Source organism: Carlito syrichta, unplaced genomic scaffold, assembly GCF_000164805.1.
Source record: "Carlito syrichta isolate Samal-C Ts95f unplaced genomic scaffold, Tarsius_syrichta-2.0.1 Scaffold302089, whole genome shotgun sequence".
Lineage (NCBI taxonomy): Eukaryota > Metazoa > Chordata > Mammalia > Primates > Tarsiidae > Carlito > Carlito syrichta.
In genome coordinates, this window is record NW_007246185.1 from 162,430 (window position 1) to 180,702 (window position 18,273).

Genomic DNA, 18,273 nt, shown 5'->3' on the forward strand with positions numbered 1-18,273 from the left:
TTAAAAATTAGAAAATAAGAGGGTCTTAAAATACTTTAGGCCCTGAGAAACTCTTCTATAAAAAAGTGACATAAGTTGACCATTTTAACTTAACTGTGCCTGATTTCCTCATATGAGTCTTCACTGCAGGACAGGCCTAGAATGAGAATTTCTCCAAGTCAAGATGCTTCAAACAGCAAAAAATATGAAGCTCTTCTAAACTCAGTGAAAGTATTAGGAATAAACATGAGTTATAAGCTAACTCTGACTTAGGAGACTTGCTCCTGAGCAAATGCCTTTGTCATATTTATTCAAGAAGTCATAAATACTAATATGCATTCATAAAACAGTCTTGAAAGACATTCATAAAAATTAAGGCTTATCAACAGAGTGAGCAAATACATATGAATCATCTTTTAAAAAATATAAGCAAGTAAGGTATAAGAAAATAATCTTCAAGGCTATATCTTAGTTGAAAAAACATGTTGGTTAAAAACCAAATACTGCACTAAATTTCTGATGAATTTCCTTAATAAGCAGCCTGTCAAATAATAGGCAAAGATGTTCAACAACCTAGCTGATCAATGATCTCACTGACATTTAAAATAAAACCCTCTGCTGGGAAAACTGGTTGACCACATGCAGAAGATTGAAACAGGACCTCTATCTATCAGTATACACAAAAATCAACTCTAAATGGATTAGAAACCTAAACGTAAAACCTCAAACTATAAGAAGCTTAGAAAATGCAGGAGATACTCTTATGGAAATTGGAACTGGCAACCAATTCCTGATCAAAACCCCAAGTGCCCATGCCATAAGAGATAAGATAGACAAGTGGGACCTCATCAAACTGACAAGCTTCTGCAAAGTCAAAGAAGCCATCAAGAGAGCAGGGAGACAGCCCACAGACTGGGAAAAAATATTTGCCAACTCTATGTCTGACAAAGGCCTAACATCTAAGATCTACAAAGAACTCAAACGTGCTAAAAAGAAAAAACAGCCCCATTACAAAGTGGGCAAAAGATATGAATAGACAGTTCACAAAAGAAGACATATGAGCAGCCAACAGATACATGAAAAAATGCTCAACCTCACTAGTCATCAAAGAAATGCAAACTAAAACTACACTGAGATATCACTTAACTCCAGTCAGAATAGCCATTATCAGTAACTCAAAAAATAGATGCTGAAGAGGATGTGGCGAAAAGGGAACACTTCTACACTGTTGGTGGGAGTGTAAACTAGTACAGCCTCTGTGGAAAACAGTGTGATGATTCCTAAAAGTTCTAAAAATCGACCTTCCATATGACCATGCAATCCCCCTACTGGGAATACACCCAGAAGAACTCAAGTCTCTCTATAAAAAACATACCTGCACACGTATGTTTATCACAGCATTGTTCACAATAGCAAGAACATAGAATCAACCGTGCTGCCCATCAAAAGAGTACTGGATAAAAACAAAGTGGTACATATACACAATGGAATATTGCACAGCCATAAAGAAGAACAAAATCATGAACTTCACAGCAACCTGGATGGACTTAGAGTCTATAACACTGAGCGATCTTTCACAGAAACAATGAACTGAGTATCACATGTTCTCACTCATAAGTGGACCTTGAACAACTATCGCAATACTATAAGCAAAGAATTGACAGTAGCAGGAAACTGCAGGGGCATGGAGCGGTGGGGAGGTGAGATCAGCAGTAGTGGGGAACAGCCTGGGGAAGTGGGGTACACCTCATCAACGAGGGTATCTGCACAATGAATATTTGTATACCTAACTCTGAATTGTACTCCACAACTTTAAAATAAAAAAATAAATAAAACTTTGAAGATAAAATAAAATAAAATAAAACCCTCTAAAACAGGGATCCCCAAGCCCCAGGCCTCAGACTGGTACCAGTCCCTGACCTGTTAGGAACCAGGGCACACAGCAGGAGAGGAGAGGCAGGTGGGCAGAGCTCCTTCTGCTGTCAGATCAGCAGTAGCATTAGATTTTCATAGGAGTGCAAACCCTATTGTGAACCGTGCTTGTGAGGGATCTAGGATGTATGCTCCTTAGGAGAATCTAATGCCTGATGAACCCTCCCCCCTCCCCCCATGCTCCATCGGTGGAAAAATTGTCTTCCATGAAACCGGTCCCTGATGCCAAAAAGGTTAGGGACCACTGTTGTGAAACAACTTTTAATTCTCTTCTTCTGCATACTTTTAAGAAAGTGTTCCCAGCTCCGGAAAAAAACAGGTAATGGAAATAAATACTCAGCACTAAGAAGTGAGGGAAAGATTGCAACAATATGAAAATGAAAGTGAATTAAGTTTTTATTCATCACTGTGTTAACTAATCAATTGTTTCAAGTTATGCCAGTACTTCGTGAAGAAGGTACATATAGCATGTTTCTTAAACTAATTGCTGACTACTACTGAAACACTAATCATTTTTTAACTTTGTGATCCAAGCATGGTACTTTGTTATAGTTTCATGTTTGGAATCAAGACTAGCTCACACAAAAAAATAAATAAATACATAAAAATAAATAAAAAAGACTAGCTCACAGAGAAAATTATTGGAAATAATAATAGCCTACAGGAAAATAATAGAGAAAGAATGGATGAAAATGACACAAACAAATAACAGGGAAAATAGAATCCATATTCGATTTTTGAACTTGCCCCAATAATAACCTCATGTTTCTTGAGCACCATATGACTTGCAAAGCACTTCCTTTTGCTCATGTTGGCTTTTGAGGTAGACAAAGTATGTGTTGTCTGCATGTCTAAATACAAAGTATGTATTTAACAGGTGGAAAAATGGAAAAACAGAGAGAGTATGACTCCCCCAGGACCAGGGTCAGCAAACTGTAGCCCATGGACTAAATCCACTCATATCCAGTAGTGTTTTCTGCACTACAATAGCAGAGTTGAGTAGCTGGGACAGAAATTGTATAGTCCACAAAGCCAAAAATATGTACTCTCTAGCCCTTTATAGAAAAGTTTTCTGACCCTTGCCCTATACCCAGGAAAGCCATGAGCGAAAGTCCAGACTTGGGGGATCCAATCCAGTGTTTTTTTCACTCAGTCTTCTGCCTGTCCTTAAGCCATCCCAACATGCGGTTCATCCCAGGCATCTTGTTTGAGGGGTAAGAGAAAATTATGGAGCATGAATCTGCTTGAAGTAGAAAGAAGAAAGGCATTGAGAATGGAGCCAGATGTGGCAAATGAGAAGATAGGAGGTAAAATGGACTTGCTTCCTATTTTCACAGCTCATGGATGGAGATGAATCCTGCCCAAGGTGACCCACACCCAGAGTCTCATCCATACCTGATTTAGACAATGACATTTAGGACTTTTTGAGTTTTGGGTCTTAGAGTTAACACTGGAATGAGTTAGTCCTTTTAGGGTTGCCAGATGGAGCGAATGTATTTTGCATGTAGGATGGACATGAACCTTGAAAAGCCAAAGGGCAGACTATTCTAGATTGAATAGCATTTCCCCAAAATTCATGCCCACCTGAAACTATTTGAAAATAGGGCTTTGTTGATGCAATCAAGTTAAAATGAAGTCATACTGGATCAGGGTGGGCCCTAATTTATTCTTGAAAGAATAGGGAAATTTGGACACAGACACAAAGAAGAGGACAAGGTCACGTGAACAAACGACACAGGGGAGAATGTCATGTGAAGGCAGATGAAGGTTGGAGTGATGCATCTACAAGCCAATGGTTATGAAGAATTTCCAGCAACCACCAGAAGCTAGAGAAGAAGCAGGGAACAGGTTCTCTCTCAGAGCCTCAGACCGGAACCAATCAACCTTAATTTTGGACTTTTAGTGCCCAGAACTGTGACGATAATGAATTTCTCTTTTACGTCACCCAGTTTGAAGTACTTTGTTGTGGGCAAATGGGGATGGCCTGTGAAAAAGAATTAAGATCAAGGGAAAAGGAGAAAGTGGTGGATGTCAAACCCCATCAAACCATTTTGTTTAAAATATAAACTGAGTACCTCTAAGAGGCCAGGAGGGAAAACAAAACAAAAGCAAAAACCCAGAGAGAGGCCTTGATTACCAAGCCTGATTGGGTTTTACAAACATGTGTTGCCAAAGTAAGCAGAAGTGGCTTACAATTGAACCATTTCTTCCCAGACAGGTCTGTCTTCAAAGACACCCCCGATTTCCAAGAGTTGTCCAGTCACCTCACAATGATTGGCTAACAAAACACATTTTACAGCGGGGGAAATAGAGGAACCAAAATCACCCAAGGATGTTCCTGCCATGCCTCTTCTCTGAAATCATCTTAAATTCCACAAAAACTCTACTTTTAGAGTACATTATGTAGGCCGAGTAAAAATTGTACACTTTCAAAAAGATAGAGTGTGTACTCAAAAGTCATATATAAAAGAATCATCACGGTTAGGTCTAGAGTCTCCCAGTGGCTCAGTGTGCACCTCTTACGTTACTTGGCACCAGATATACTATAGGCTATCTCACACCACCCAATGGTGTTTAGAATAACACCATTGAAGGTGGAAACTGGAATCACGATGCATTCCTTCATTTCTCTAAGACTGTAAGGAAATGAAGGTAAAGACATCAGTTTGCAGAGACCATGTAAAGGTAAGTATGCAATTTGGTGCATACTGTTATCCTATGTAACCTAGTCACCAAAAAGCGAAAAGGTAAATTGTTTGACTACTTTGAAACTCTGCTTATCATCTATATATGGAATGTGCATGAGTACAGGTGCCAGAAGTTCATGACAATGTCCTTGGGGGTCCATAGTAAAGCTCATGTAATTGTGGCATTTTAGCAGTCAATATTTCTTAAATAGATCCATGAAAGACTCATCTGACACAGAATTTTTCTCTTTATTGCCATGTCATGTAATTTGGTATCAATTTTTCTTTTTACATCAAAGTCTTACTCTAGTGCTCAGGTTGAAGTGTGGTGGCTCACCACAGCCTCGACCTCCTAGGCTCAGGAAATCCTTCTGTCTCAGTCTCCTGAGAAGCTGGGACTACAGGTGTGTACCACCATGTCTGGCTAGTTTTTTAATTTTTATTTTGTAGAGATAAGGTCTTGCTATGTTGCTCAGACTTGTCTTGAACTCCTGAGCTCAAACAATCTTCTCTCCTCAGTCTCCCAAAGTGCTGGGATTACAGGTGTGACCCACCATGCCCGACCTGTTATCAATTATTTTACATGAACTCTTGTTTCTAATCTGGATGCTTAAAGAACTTAGACACAGTATTATTTTCCTAAGTATCTGCATTTTAATAGATGATATAAAATTGTATTTGCCTCATTATTTTCCCCTGGTTTTAAACAGATTTGTGTTTTAAATAATCTATGGTGATAGCAAAGTCAATGCCAAGTTGACTTCATGAGAGCACATTGCTTTCTGGGACATAAGCAATGCTCTCACGAGCTATCACCTAGTTCCCAAGAAGAGCCAGCTCCCAATATAAACAAAACCTACTGATTTCTCTGAGTAGTCTGCAATACATTAGTGAAAATATTTCCTGAGGCTGGGAATTCTTGAAAAGCCAGCCATTGTAAACCCAACATCCCTTTGCTCCAGTGAAGAAATTAACCAGGTCTCTTAGTGGAAAGAAAAAAAATGCCTGTCTTCCTTTTCTCAGTGCCTGAAATAAGCAACTGAAATAATTGTCCAAACGTCTGAATCTTTGCACACTGGTAGCCTCACACTACCACTCTGACAGAACTCCTGGTGGAATAAGACCACAGGGATAACTAAACTCCTCAAACTCCTCTCGATCTCCACTCCACAGTTTGAACCCAAGAGCTTCATCTGGCAGCTGACCAAAGCACTCAGCAAATCTTTTTGCTCAAAGACATATCCTTCCCAGAGTAGGCAGGCACAGGTTCACAAACAGGGCAAGTACCCCTAAGCTCTTTACCTGATTCTGCTCACACACATACTGTATCCTTAGGGTGTCCATCGCTCTGATCATGGCTTGCATGGCGGTGAAGATGTTTTGGTAAACCAGCTTCGTGAACCCCTTTCTGTCTTCATCACTGTAACCAGACCCATGGATAATTCTCATTTGCTTGATAAAGGTGCTTTTGCCACTTTCACCAGTTCCTATGAGACAAAACAAGTAGAAAAACACAGTCAAAAAGAGCACATTGAGAAAGGAAGGACTTTCTAGCAGTATTAGTCCATATCAATTAATAGGTTTGTGGGATGAAATTGAAAAGTGTCTGCTGAATGCTCAGGCAACTTGAGGCTACAGAGTAGTGTCATCCTAAGCCCTGGGCAGCATCCTAAATCCAGGGAAATACTAAGTCCTTGAAACAACAGGCAACTATGTCTGAGAGCCCTGAGCATTTGAGGGGTTGTCACTACGAATATGGCAGTGATCATGATAGGGGTTGCTTCAGGTGCAGAAAGGATTTGAGCAGCTGAAACCCTTGGGGAAGAGAAAAAGCCTAATCAATAGGTCAATTTCTTCCTTTCAGATACAGGACTATGCTTGATCCTTGCACAGTGAAACACTGTTTTCTAGTTATGTCTAGTACCCATGCCTGTTTCTTGCTTTTCTTCATGTCCCAATGTGTAGCTCAAGAGGTTCTCAAAACTCACAATGCAGCCAAGGGACACGTCCCAATATTTTTAAACCATTCTTATTTTTCTTAAATGTGTATCGGATGTCCAGATATAACATATGCAAACTATGATGCCAAGACTTTACATTAAAATTAGGTTGAGATATCGCTTGAAAAATTGACAGAGATTTATGTAATAGAATTAAAATATTGTCTAATATTTTCTATAATAAAGGTAATTTATCATATGCAATCCCATTTGCCATGATATGTCCTTTGCATGGCTCATTTCCAAATCTAAGTATTGATTTAAAAATTTTATTAACAGTTCAGGATGATATGCCCTCAGCAGGGCAAAGTTTCAGCTGAAATAAAACTTTCTTCAAATGGAAATGAATGAGAAACTAGGTCAGAACTAAAACAACTTAAGAAAATTGTATACGTTAAATAGATGCATTGTATCGTATGTAAATCATATCTCTATAAAGCTGATACAAAAAAGGTTACTTAACTCAGTATTCCTGTCATAAGAATACAAATTACATGAAAATCTTAATTAGGATAATATAATTAGTGGTTTTTGCTATAGTGGTGGCAAAAATTATGAAATAAGAAAAATTTATTAATCATAAATACCTTTATTATTTTTCATCCACATCTTGGCCCAACCAAGCACCTAGGCTGTGCAATTATAGTTATATTCAACTGTCTTTGATATTTTGCCGACTCTTAGTCATATAAAAAGCATAGTTGCACACATCTTTTTGTACATTTTAGTTACAGTAACATGTTTGTGGGGGTAGGAGGGTAGAAAATATTGACGAGTTCGTTAGCTTGATTATAACCTGCAACCATTTAACTTACAGGGCGTGTGTCTCCACTTATACTCTTGCCAGGGCCCTGCAAATATTAGAATGGGGACTGTTGCAAGGGCCTGATTGAGATAAAACTTGTAGGATTTGGTAAGATTCTTCCTTGGGGGAAAAAAAATGTCCCTTTATATTGATCTCAAAACACAAACCTGCTTGCCTGTCTTTCTCTCCATTTTCAGCTCAGAACCCTCAATGGCCTCCCACTCTGCTCAGGAAGAAAGACAAAACTCAAAGTGTGACCAAGCAGACTGTGGGGTCAGACCCTACCACCTTCACCAGCTTCTTCTCACAGAACACTTGCTTCCATTTTCTGTGTTCCAGCCACACTGGTTTCCTTCAGACCTTCCTTGTGGCCTTTGCTGTTTCCTATTCTTAACACGGTCTCTCAGCTCCTGCTCACCTTTGCTATTGGTCTGGCCTGGCCTCCCTGATGAGGCCAAGACCTGGTATGCTGGGTTCTTCCGTTCATAACACTTGTCCAAGCTGCATTTTGCCCGTTAATGTGACTCTCTGTTTAATAGGTGTTTCCCCAACCAGGCTGTACATTCCATAAGGGGAGATGGGCTATGCTTGCTTTTGCTCACATCGTCTCTCTTTAAATATTTTTTTAAATTATTTTTAAAATTGTGGTGAAATACACATAATATGAATGCTACTATCTTAACTTTGGTATACAGTTCAGTAGTGTTAAGTATAATCAGATTGTGCAATCAATTGATTGATTGTTATGCAATCAATCTCCAGAACTCTTTTCATCTTGCGAAATTGAAACTCTGTACCCATTAAATGATAGCTCCTCATTCCTCCCTCTCCCCAGTCCCTGGCAACCACTATTCTACTTTCTGTTTCTATGTTTGACTAGGTGCTTCATACAAGTGGAATAATAGATTATTTGTTATTTTGTGATTGGTTTGCTTTGTTTAGCACATGTCAGAATTCCCTTCCTTTTTAAGACTGAATAATATTCCAGGATTTTTGGAATGTATAATAGTCATAAAGAATTCCTCCAGTCTCAACTACCTGGACTACCCACAACACGGGTAAATAGGACATGTCTACCCAGTGTGCTCTGTGGGTCAAGATGACATCAAAAATGGTATAAACAACTACAAAACGTGGCTAGCAGGAGACTCATCCTGATTCTTTGCTACCCCTTCTGGATTACTAACCCAGTCTCAGCAATGGCAAATGTTAGTATAGTCACAATATGCCAGGTACTCCATCTGAATTACCTCCTTTAATTCTCGTAACCACTCTATGAAGTATGTACTATTATTATCTTCACTTTACAGATGGGAAACCTGAGACTCAGATGGGCTAAATAATTTCTATAAGCTCACACATTTGGCAAAAGAAAAAAACTAGATTACTCAGACAATTGGATTCCAATAACAGACTCTATTGTCAGAGAAGAAAGTCTGGGTCATAACCAAAATGTCTTAGTTATACTGGTCTAAAGGGGGTAAACTTTAAGTTCACAGACACGCTGAACCCTAAACCCCAGCCAATCCACCATCTTGCAGACTCAGGCTGCTGGGACACAAGGAAGAACTTCCATACAAAGCATTGCCTCACACACAGTGTCACTGTTACCTCACTCCAACCTCCAGAGACAGGAAAGGTAGGCACTGTCTTTCTACCTCAGAGATGAGGAAATTGGCTGTGAGTCAGGGAACAAGCCAAGGTTGGGTGCAAACACCAAACTGGAGCTAGAAGTCAAGTTGCCGACGCCTTGGCTTTCAAAGTTCACCACAAATATCACACATCCTGGAAGAATTTTCTTCCCCTTCATTCTGCCAACAGTTAGACTTGCTCTCTTTGAGCTTTCAAAGTGCCTGTGGCTACCCTAGTGGTAGCACATCACCTAATTGTCTGTTTGTAGATATATCTCTCACTGCATCCTTGGTCCAGTAAAAGGTGGGGCTTGGGATTCACTCATTTGGGTACCATGGACAATGTGCCTACTGTGTAATTGGCACTCAAAGAATTGTTCAGTGAAGGAATGAATGGAACAAGCATGAGAGGTCAGCAGTTTTCCTCCATAGGTCTTATATCATGGACATATACAAGGATAACTGTGATAAGACCAGGCGCCCCTTGAAGCCACCATCCCATGATGACTCTTGACTGCCCAGACTATGTAACAATGTGAGAACTTGAGGGAAGACCCTATATTCTCCAAACTTGATCCAAATACCCAATTCAGATTAGATTTCTACTCCCTTACCAGCTTGGGGTCCCTGCATCTGCTCCTGGCTATGACACTGCCACACCTCCTGTTTCACCCCTGCAGGGCTAAGCTTTGATCCGGTTCTAAATAATCCCAAGTAAACATTAGTATGACTATATTTTACATGCAGTGAAGCTGATGTTAATACAGAGATTATGTCACTACCTCAAGACAAGTTGTGATTTTGGAATCGCTCAAGATACAGCCCCAAATTCTACACCACGATAGAGAAACTTTTTTAGTAATAAGGGTCATTCACTTATAAAAGGTAAAAGCCAATCCCACCCGTAGCCTCAGACACACAAATGCTTTTAAAATGCCACTGTTTTTTTGCTTTGGGACATGAAGTATTTTTAAAAAAATGTTAAAAAGTGATTTTAAAGATTCATAAAAGAGAAGACATGGATGGATTCGATATATACCAATATTTTAAAAATAGTATTCAGTTTTAAATTTAATTGTTCAAAGAATAAAAAACCAAATGTGGGGCAAAAGAGTGCAGGCTACAAATCATTCTACAAAAAAGATACCTGCGTACATATATTTATTGCAGCACTATTCACAATAGAAAAAACATGGAACCAACCATACTGCCCATTGAAAGTAGACTGGATTTTTAAAATGTGGTACATACACATGATAGAATATTATGCAACCATAAAGAAGGACAAAATTATGAACTTTGCAGCAAGTTGGATGGACTTAAGCGTCTATAATACTCAGTGATCTATCACAGAAACAAAGAACTGAGTATCACATGTTCTCACTCATAAGCGGACCATGAACAATTATAATACTATAAGAAAGTGATTGGCAGTAGTGGGAAACTGCTGGGATGGGGGGTGGGGTGCATTTCATCAATAAGGGTACCTGATCTCAAACCAGGTGAAGTGGGGACCAAAATGAGGCCCCAACTTTACTTGTACAATGACCATTTGTATACCTAACCCTGAATTGTACCCCAATCTTTAACATTAAAATTAAAATTTTATTTAAAAAAATGAGGGCAGGCCAGAAGTAAAGAAGAGAGATTGGAAGACACACACCACCGAGGGCCGCGGTCGAGAGCAAAGAGACAGTGTAGCAGGTCCTTAACTCTCCTTTAAGCCTCAACACCATCCAGCTAGTGTCGTCTTGTTCCCGAGGAAAATTGAAAGTCTGAAAGATGAAACAGGTTGTCCAATGCCACTCAGCTTGGAAGGGTTGGGATAGGTTCAAATCCAGGTCAATGTTGGTATATGCACTTCCCATGACAGCACTCCTAGTTACGAAGCGTTACCCTTCTATATGAGCTAGTTTTACACTGGGTATTTCCCCAAATAAATGACCACATCATCCCCTCCCCATCAGCTGCTGTGCAGTCTTCACCTGGCACTGAGATTCCAATGCTTGGGACTTGACCTGCAGACCTCTGCTCTAAAGGAGATGATCCAAGCAGCAGGTGGGCTGGGGAAAGACAGATGACAGCATCATTCTATGACAACTGTGGCCAGGACCACAGGGACCAGGTAAACTCAAGCTAGGATCTCAGCTGAGGATCCTCACTTGTTCTAAAAGAAACTCAACACTTGGACACTGAGTATATGATTATTCATTTGTTCAAGGAAAGGGAAAGAAAAGTCCAAAGGATATGATTTTTAGAAGGAATATTACTGGTGATTGGAGGATTGGATGGCTTAGCTTTGACATCCTAGCTAATTATGTATTAGAATGCGTGGTTGAGGTCAGTAGCACGGGTCCACTCTGTGTTGTTCCTTAGCTCTTTGTGAGAACTTTCTCATCTGCTCCCTTGTAACATAAGTGTGTTCCTCTATAGCCTCAACAATGACAGCAAAGAGAACAGGAGCCCTCACCTGGCAGCAGCTTTCTTGTTCACAAAAAAGAGAAGTCTTTTCAATTAGAAAGTGAATTTTGAGCCAGCTGTGATGGTTTATGCCTGTAATCCCAACACTTTAGGAGGTGAAGGCAAGAGGATTGCTTGAGCTCGGGAGTTCAAGACCAGCCTAGGCAAGATAGTGAGGCTTTATCTCTACAAAAAGTAAAAAAAATTAGCCAGGTGTGGTGGCACATGCTTGTAGTCCTAGTTACTCAGGAGGTTGAGATGAAAGAATTGCCTGAGCCCAGGAGGTCGAGACTGCAGTGAGCCATGATCATGACACTGCCCTCCAGAGTGTGATCTCAACTTAAAAAAATAGAAAGAAAAGAGAAGAAAGTGAATTTTGTTGTCCAGTTACCAAGAGATTCACACAGATGTAATGGGGCTGGTGGCGGAGGTCACAGCCCAGAGGGTCTTCAATTTGGGACCCAATCTGGAAAATCACAAAGTTGGAGAAGGAATAAAATTACAATTTCATTTCTAGATTTTGTTTCAAATATAATTAAGGGAAATAGTTCTTCTCCATTTCGTTTTTGTTTCACTGTTTTCATATTTAAAAATAAAATCTGGCTGGGCTCAGTGGCTCAGCCTGTGATCCCAGCACTTTGGGAGGCCAAGGTGAGTGGATTGTCTGAGCCCACGGGTTTGAGACCAGCCCGGGCAACTTGGTGAGACCCGGTCTCTACAATAAATCAAAAATGAGCCAGGCGTGGTAGCATACTCCTGTAGTACCAGCTACTTGGAAGGCTGAGGCGGAAGAATCGTTGGAGCCCAGCAGGTCGACACTGGGGTGACCATGAGTGTGCCACTGAACTCCAGCCTGGGCTACAGAGTGAGACTCCAACTTAAAAAAAAATAAGTGAATAAATAAATAAATAGAAATAAAACCCAACAAGGGTTATACTTACTTCTAAACTTTCAACATCACTAAAAGTCTGCTATGTTTGAGGTACTTGCTAACCATCACAATACAGCAGCTGTCCTCTGTAATAAAATCAATGGGGGAACTTCTGGGGAAAGCACTCTGGCCAGTAACAGATTCACCAGAAGACCTAATGTCCCTTTCTCTGCCTTTATGTCCTTTGACTTCTCAGCAGGGGACAAAACTGCTTCTGGTCTAAGGCTCCATAGTCTCCCAGGTCTCTTGCTGTAAAGCTTTGCCCTGGAGCTTGTGCCTCTCCTATGACCCTACACATGAGTTATTTCCCTTTCCAAGGTAGGGTCTCTTGCTGTAAAGCTTTGCCCTGGAGCTTGTGCCTCTCCTATGACCCTACACACGAGTTATTTCCCTTTCCAAGGTAGGCACTCAATTACTGATTAAATTGAACATACATTGCTTGCTACTCTGCCATGGCCGGCATATACAGATCATTTGTGTTCTAGTTTAAGTTAAAGCTCACCTTTACTGGCTTCCTCCTTACTGTGTGGATGAGGTGTGTGTGCCCTTGGCCTTGTGGAGTTGGGAGCTTTCCTATAAAAGACTTGCTCCTGGCTTTCATATAGTGTTTCTTGAACCTCAGGCATTTGTGTATCAATCTTGTGGTTTTTGCCATACCCATATGTCACCTGTATGATTACATAATACTTAATTTTATTTTTTATTTAAATGATCTTGTTATGAAAGGAAACCTGAATGTCATAAGCAAATGACCAGTATCATTTTCCATGGCTAATCAAATTAAATATAATAAAATAAATAAGATTTTGGTGAAATTCCAACTAAAAACATCTTGTCTATCACCAGTGATGTGGGTATCACATTTTGGAAAACAATACACATGAATTATCATCTCTTTATGTGAAATTAACACTTCCACTTTTCACCCTTAGAGTCCCACTTAAAGTAGATTCCCTTCTTTTCTAGAGGCTTCTGAAATTCTACCCATGAACCTCATCTGAATACAAAATAACCAAAGGTTGAAACTCAAGTAACCAGAGAAAGGGCCAACAAAATGTCTTCACACTAAAATTCTAAACTTTCTGAGATTTGAAAAGGCACTATGAGGTTAAAGTTTCAACTTAATTTTAAATACACAGAAAGGCTCACGAGGAGAACAAAAAGTTGCTCTTAGGAGCCTGGAGGGAACAGAGACCAAAGCAACATAAATCCTTTCCAAGTCATAGACCAAGGAGAGCAAAACAGAAGACCAATTGTTCTAAAGTTTACATAAAATTCAGAGAGACTGCCTCTCTCAAAGCCAATGTGAGCTGATAAAGCTCCCCAGATAGGCAGAGCCATCTCTGACGTCTGTGATGTTTTTCTGAAAACATCCCAAGAAGCCACTGTTTGTAGCTTAGTTTTACAGGAGACAATGTAGAACGGAACAAAATCTTAAGTCAAAACAAGAATGGGGACACAGTTCTGACAGGCAGGAATACCGGTAACTGATATGACTCATAACCCATAACTGATGTGACCAGCAGGTTGGCTCTCCAGGGACAGGGACCTTATTTCTCTTGTTGCCTGGGATCTTTGGAGCCTGAAACAGAGAACAAAGCAGGAGCCTAATAAATATTCATGAAGGGGTATTTATTGACTATAGACAGCAAGAATGGTTTCGGTTTTGGAAAGCAATAAGGAAACGGGTTTGTCTGCTCAGAGTAGATGAGTCTGTTGAGTATGCAAAGCTCCCTCACCCAAGAGCAGGCACCCTGTCGCCTGCCCTTTCTCATGAAGATACTGTTGACCTGGTAGGCTAAGGCTCCCTATCAGGGCTTTCTTACGGCGGGGCATGGGTGAGTTAAGAAAATCTTTAACCTGGAGCAATTCTCAGCAGCAAGGAGGCCTGTCCCAAGGCCTGTGCCAGGACTTTTCTTGGGCCATTCTGCTCGGGTCCCAGAGGACTCAAAGCTGACCCTGGGCAGTAGCCACCCATTTGGCGGGAGTTTCTGCATCTGCAAGTACTGCAATCTTGGTGTTTGTTATTCTGAAGATACTGATTCATAGGAGACTTGGCTAATGCTGGGAAGAAGTCCAAATGATTCCCTACCCAAGTGCAGAGCAGAATCCAATGGAAGAAAAGACACTTGTTAAAAATACAGATTCTCGGGCCTCTCCTCAGTTCTATTATGTTTGGCTGATCTGGGAATTTGCATTTGGAACCAGTACTCTAGGGGTTTTGATGCACCCAGTCCACTGACTGGTTGGGAAACACTTTTCCAGGGACTTTCAGACAGGAACTTCTGCTGATAGGTTATTTGCAACTGAAATGCTCAAACTATTACATCAAATTAAGTTTAATGGATGGCTTTTTCCTACCAAGTTCCAATTTTATTACTGCACGAATAAAATATCCCCTTAGGAGCTCTTTTCTTTTTTTTCTTTTCGGGGGAAAACATTTTTAAACTGCCAATAAGATTCACTTATTCAAGTTAGTCCTGCCAGCCCGGCCCCCACATCACCATCACAACCAGGTCACCTTCCTAGTTTCTGCTCTTGCAAATAGATGAGGTGCTATTTTTTGTCATAAAAGGAGATGTAGCAATGTCCTAGGCAACACAGAACTGAAAACAATTGGAGGCAGAGTTCATGGCTGCTCTCTCAACAAAAGACGCTCGTATAAGGCTTTCAAAACAAGAAGGGAAAGTTAGCCGGACTCGGTGGCTCAGCCTGTAATCCCGCGCCTTTGGGAGGCTGAAGCGAGTGGATTGCCTGAGCCTGCGGATTCGAGATCTGCCTGGGCAGCGAGACCTCATCTCTACAATAAATAAAAAAATCAACCAGGCATAGTAGCGCATGCCTGTAATTCCGGCTACTGGGAAGGCTGAGGCGGAAGGATCGCCGGAGCCCAGTGGGTCGAGGCTGCGGTGGCCGGGAGCTGCAGTCCAGTCTGGGCGACGGAGTGAGACTCCAACTCAAAAAAAAAAGAAAAAGGGGAAAGTTGAAAGAAACTAAGGGGTGAAGAGCAATGCATAGTTTTAAATGTAAAACAATAATAAAACAACGGGCGGAACTAAAAAGATGCTCTATTATTTTTGTCAGTCTTTTTGATTCTTTAATTTGCAAAATAATCTTTACTGATTAACCAAGAAGAGCAACAATTCCAAATATTTCCTGCTACTCCATGTCATCTTTGAGTCTCATTTTGATAAAGTATTTGCAAGTCCAGACTTGATGTGTGAGTAGCTCTTACATCAGACAAAGTCAAACTGTCATGCTAACAATTTTTAATCACAAGGAACTTTTGAACATTTGTTTTTTTCTAATTTGAGGTATCAAAAAAATGTACTTCTCATATTTGCCATAAGTGCATTTATTTATTTATTTATTTACTTCTGTATGAATTTTTTGTTGTTGATACAGATGTTTTACACATTTATAGGGTGCATGCACGTATTTGTTACATGCACAGAATGTGTTATGCTCATGTCAGGGTATTTGGAATATCCATCACCTTGAGTATTTATCATTTCTATGTGTTGGTAACACTTTCAAGTCCTCTCTTGTAGTTACTTTGAAATAGTCAATACATTGTTGCTAACAATAGTCACCTACTCTGCTACCAAATATTTGGGCTTATTTATTCTAATGTATGTTTGTACCCACCAATCAACCTCTCTTTATCCCCTGTCCTATCCACACACCCTCTGTAGTCTCTGGTATTTATCATTCTACTCTCTACCTCCACAAGATCAAGTTTTTAAACTCTCACAGGTAAAAACACACAGTATCTATCTTTCTTTGCCTCGCTTATCTTACTAAACATAATGATCTCCAGTTCCATCCATTTTACTGCAAATTATAAGATTTCATTCTTTTTTTTATGGATGAATAACATTCCATTGTGTATACACCACATTTTCTCTGTCCATTCATCTATTGTTGGACATTTACATTGATTCCATATTTTTGCTATTGTGAATAGTGCAGCAAGAAACACAGAATTACAGGTATCCCTGTGATATATAAATGTATTTTTCTTTGCAAAGATACCCAGTAGTGGGATTGCTAGATTGTATGGTAGTTCTATTTTTAGTTTTTTGAGAAATCTCCATACTGTTTTACATAGTGGTTGTACTAATTTACATTCCTGCCAACTGTGTATGAGTTTCATTTTTTCCTGCATACTCACCAGCATGTTATTTTTTGTCTTTTTAATAACAGTCATTCCAACTGGGGTGAAATAATAGCTCATCGTTTGGTTTGCATTTCCCCAATGATTAGTAATATTGAACATTTTTTTTCATATATCTGTTGAGTATTTGTATGTCTTCTTTTGAAAAATGCCTATTCATATCCTTAGCCTACTTTTCAATAAGTTTTTTTATTGTTTAATTCCTTGTATATTCTAAATCTTAGTCCCTTGTCAGATGAATAGTTTGCAGATGTTTTCTCCCATTCAACAATTGTCTCTTCACTGTGTTGACTGCTTTCTATGCAGAAAACTTTTAGTTTCATATAGCCCCATTTATCTATTTTTGTTATAGTTGTCTGATCCTAGACTGGTGTCTTGAAGGGTCTTCCCTATGTTTTTTTTTTTCCTAGTCATTTTATAGTTTTGGGTTTTTTATCAAAGTCTTTAATCCATCTTGAACTTATAGATAGATAGGTAGATAGATAGATAGGTAGACAGATATAGATATATGATGAGATAGGGATACACTTTCATTCTTCTGCATATAGATATACAATTTTCTTGGTACCATTTATTGAAGGGATTGGCCTTTTCCCAATGTATGTCTTTTTACATCTTTATTGAAAATCACTTGACTGTAATTATGTGGATTTGTTTCAGGACTCTCTGTTCAATTGGTCTATGTGTCTGTTTTTATACCAAAACCATGATGTGTTGGTCAATATAGTCTTGTTATATATTTTGAAGTCTGGTAGCATGATGTCTCCAGCTCTGTTCTTTTTACTCAGGATTGCTTTGGCTATTCAGGATCTTTTTTGGTTCCATATGAATTTTAGGATTGTGTTTTCTAATTCTGTGAATAATGATGTTGATATTTTGACAGGTATTGCAGTGAGTCTGTAGATTGCTTTGGGTAGTATGGTCATTTTAACTATACTAATTCTTCTGATCTATGAGCATGGAATTGCCTTTTCTTTTGGTTGCATTCTTTTCAATATCTTTCTTCAGTATTTGTAGTTTTCCTTGCAGACATCTTTCACTTATTTGGATAAATTTATTCCTAGGTATTTTTTGATAGTATTGTAAATAGGATTGCTTTCTTGATGTCTTTTGTTAAATATGACAAGCTTTTAGCAATTACATGATTAAATCAATTTCTAACCTTTTCATTATCTCCTCACCTTCAGGAATACTAAAAATTTAAATATTTGATTACTTTATGTTATCCCAAACATCATAAAGGCTTTGCTCATTCTTTTTTATTCTTTTTCCTTATTTTTGCCTGGCAGAATTATTTCAAAAGACTTGTCTTCAAGTTCTGAGATTCTTTCTTCTCCTTAATTTAGTTTATTGTTAAGGCTTTCAAATATATTCTGTATTTCATTCAATGAATTCTTCAGTTGCAGAATTTCAGTCTGGTTCTTTTAAAACATATCTATCTCTTTGGTAAATTTCTTATTTATATCCTGAATTTTTTTTCTAATTTGGGAAATTGTAATTCTATTTTTTGGAATTCTCTTATGTGTTGCTGAGCTTCTTTAAAATCTGTATTTGAATTTTTTATTCAGGATTTTGTGAATTTCTTTTTGATTGAGATCTGTTTCTGGAGAATTACTATGTTCCTTTTGCAGCACCGTATTTCCTTGCTTTTTTCTTTTTTTTTTTTTTTTT

The 18,273-nt window shown here is 39.1% G+C and overlaps 1 protein-coding gene across 1 annotated transcript in view; it reads right to left on the minus strand.

The window, feature by feature from the left end:
- The window catches only part of GNA14 (G protein subunit alpha 14), a 230,786-nt gene that overhangs the window by 106,190 nt on the left and 106,323 nt on the right, over nt 1-18,273 (minus strand). The window contains exon 2 of the mRNA XM_008056071.1: nt 5,901-6,085. Coding sequence (XP_008054262.1) covers nt 5,901-6,085 — 185 coding nt within the window. The remainder of the gene's footprint in view (nt 1-5,900; nt 6,086-18,273) is intronic.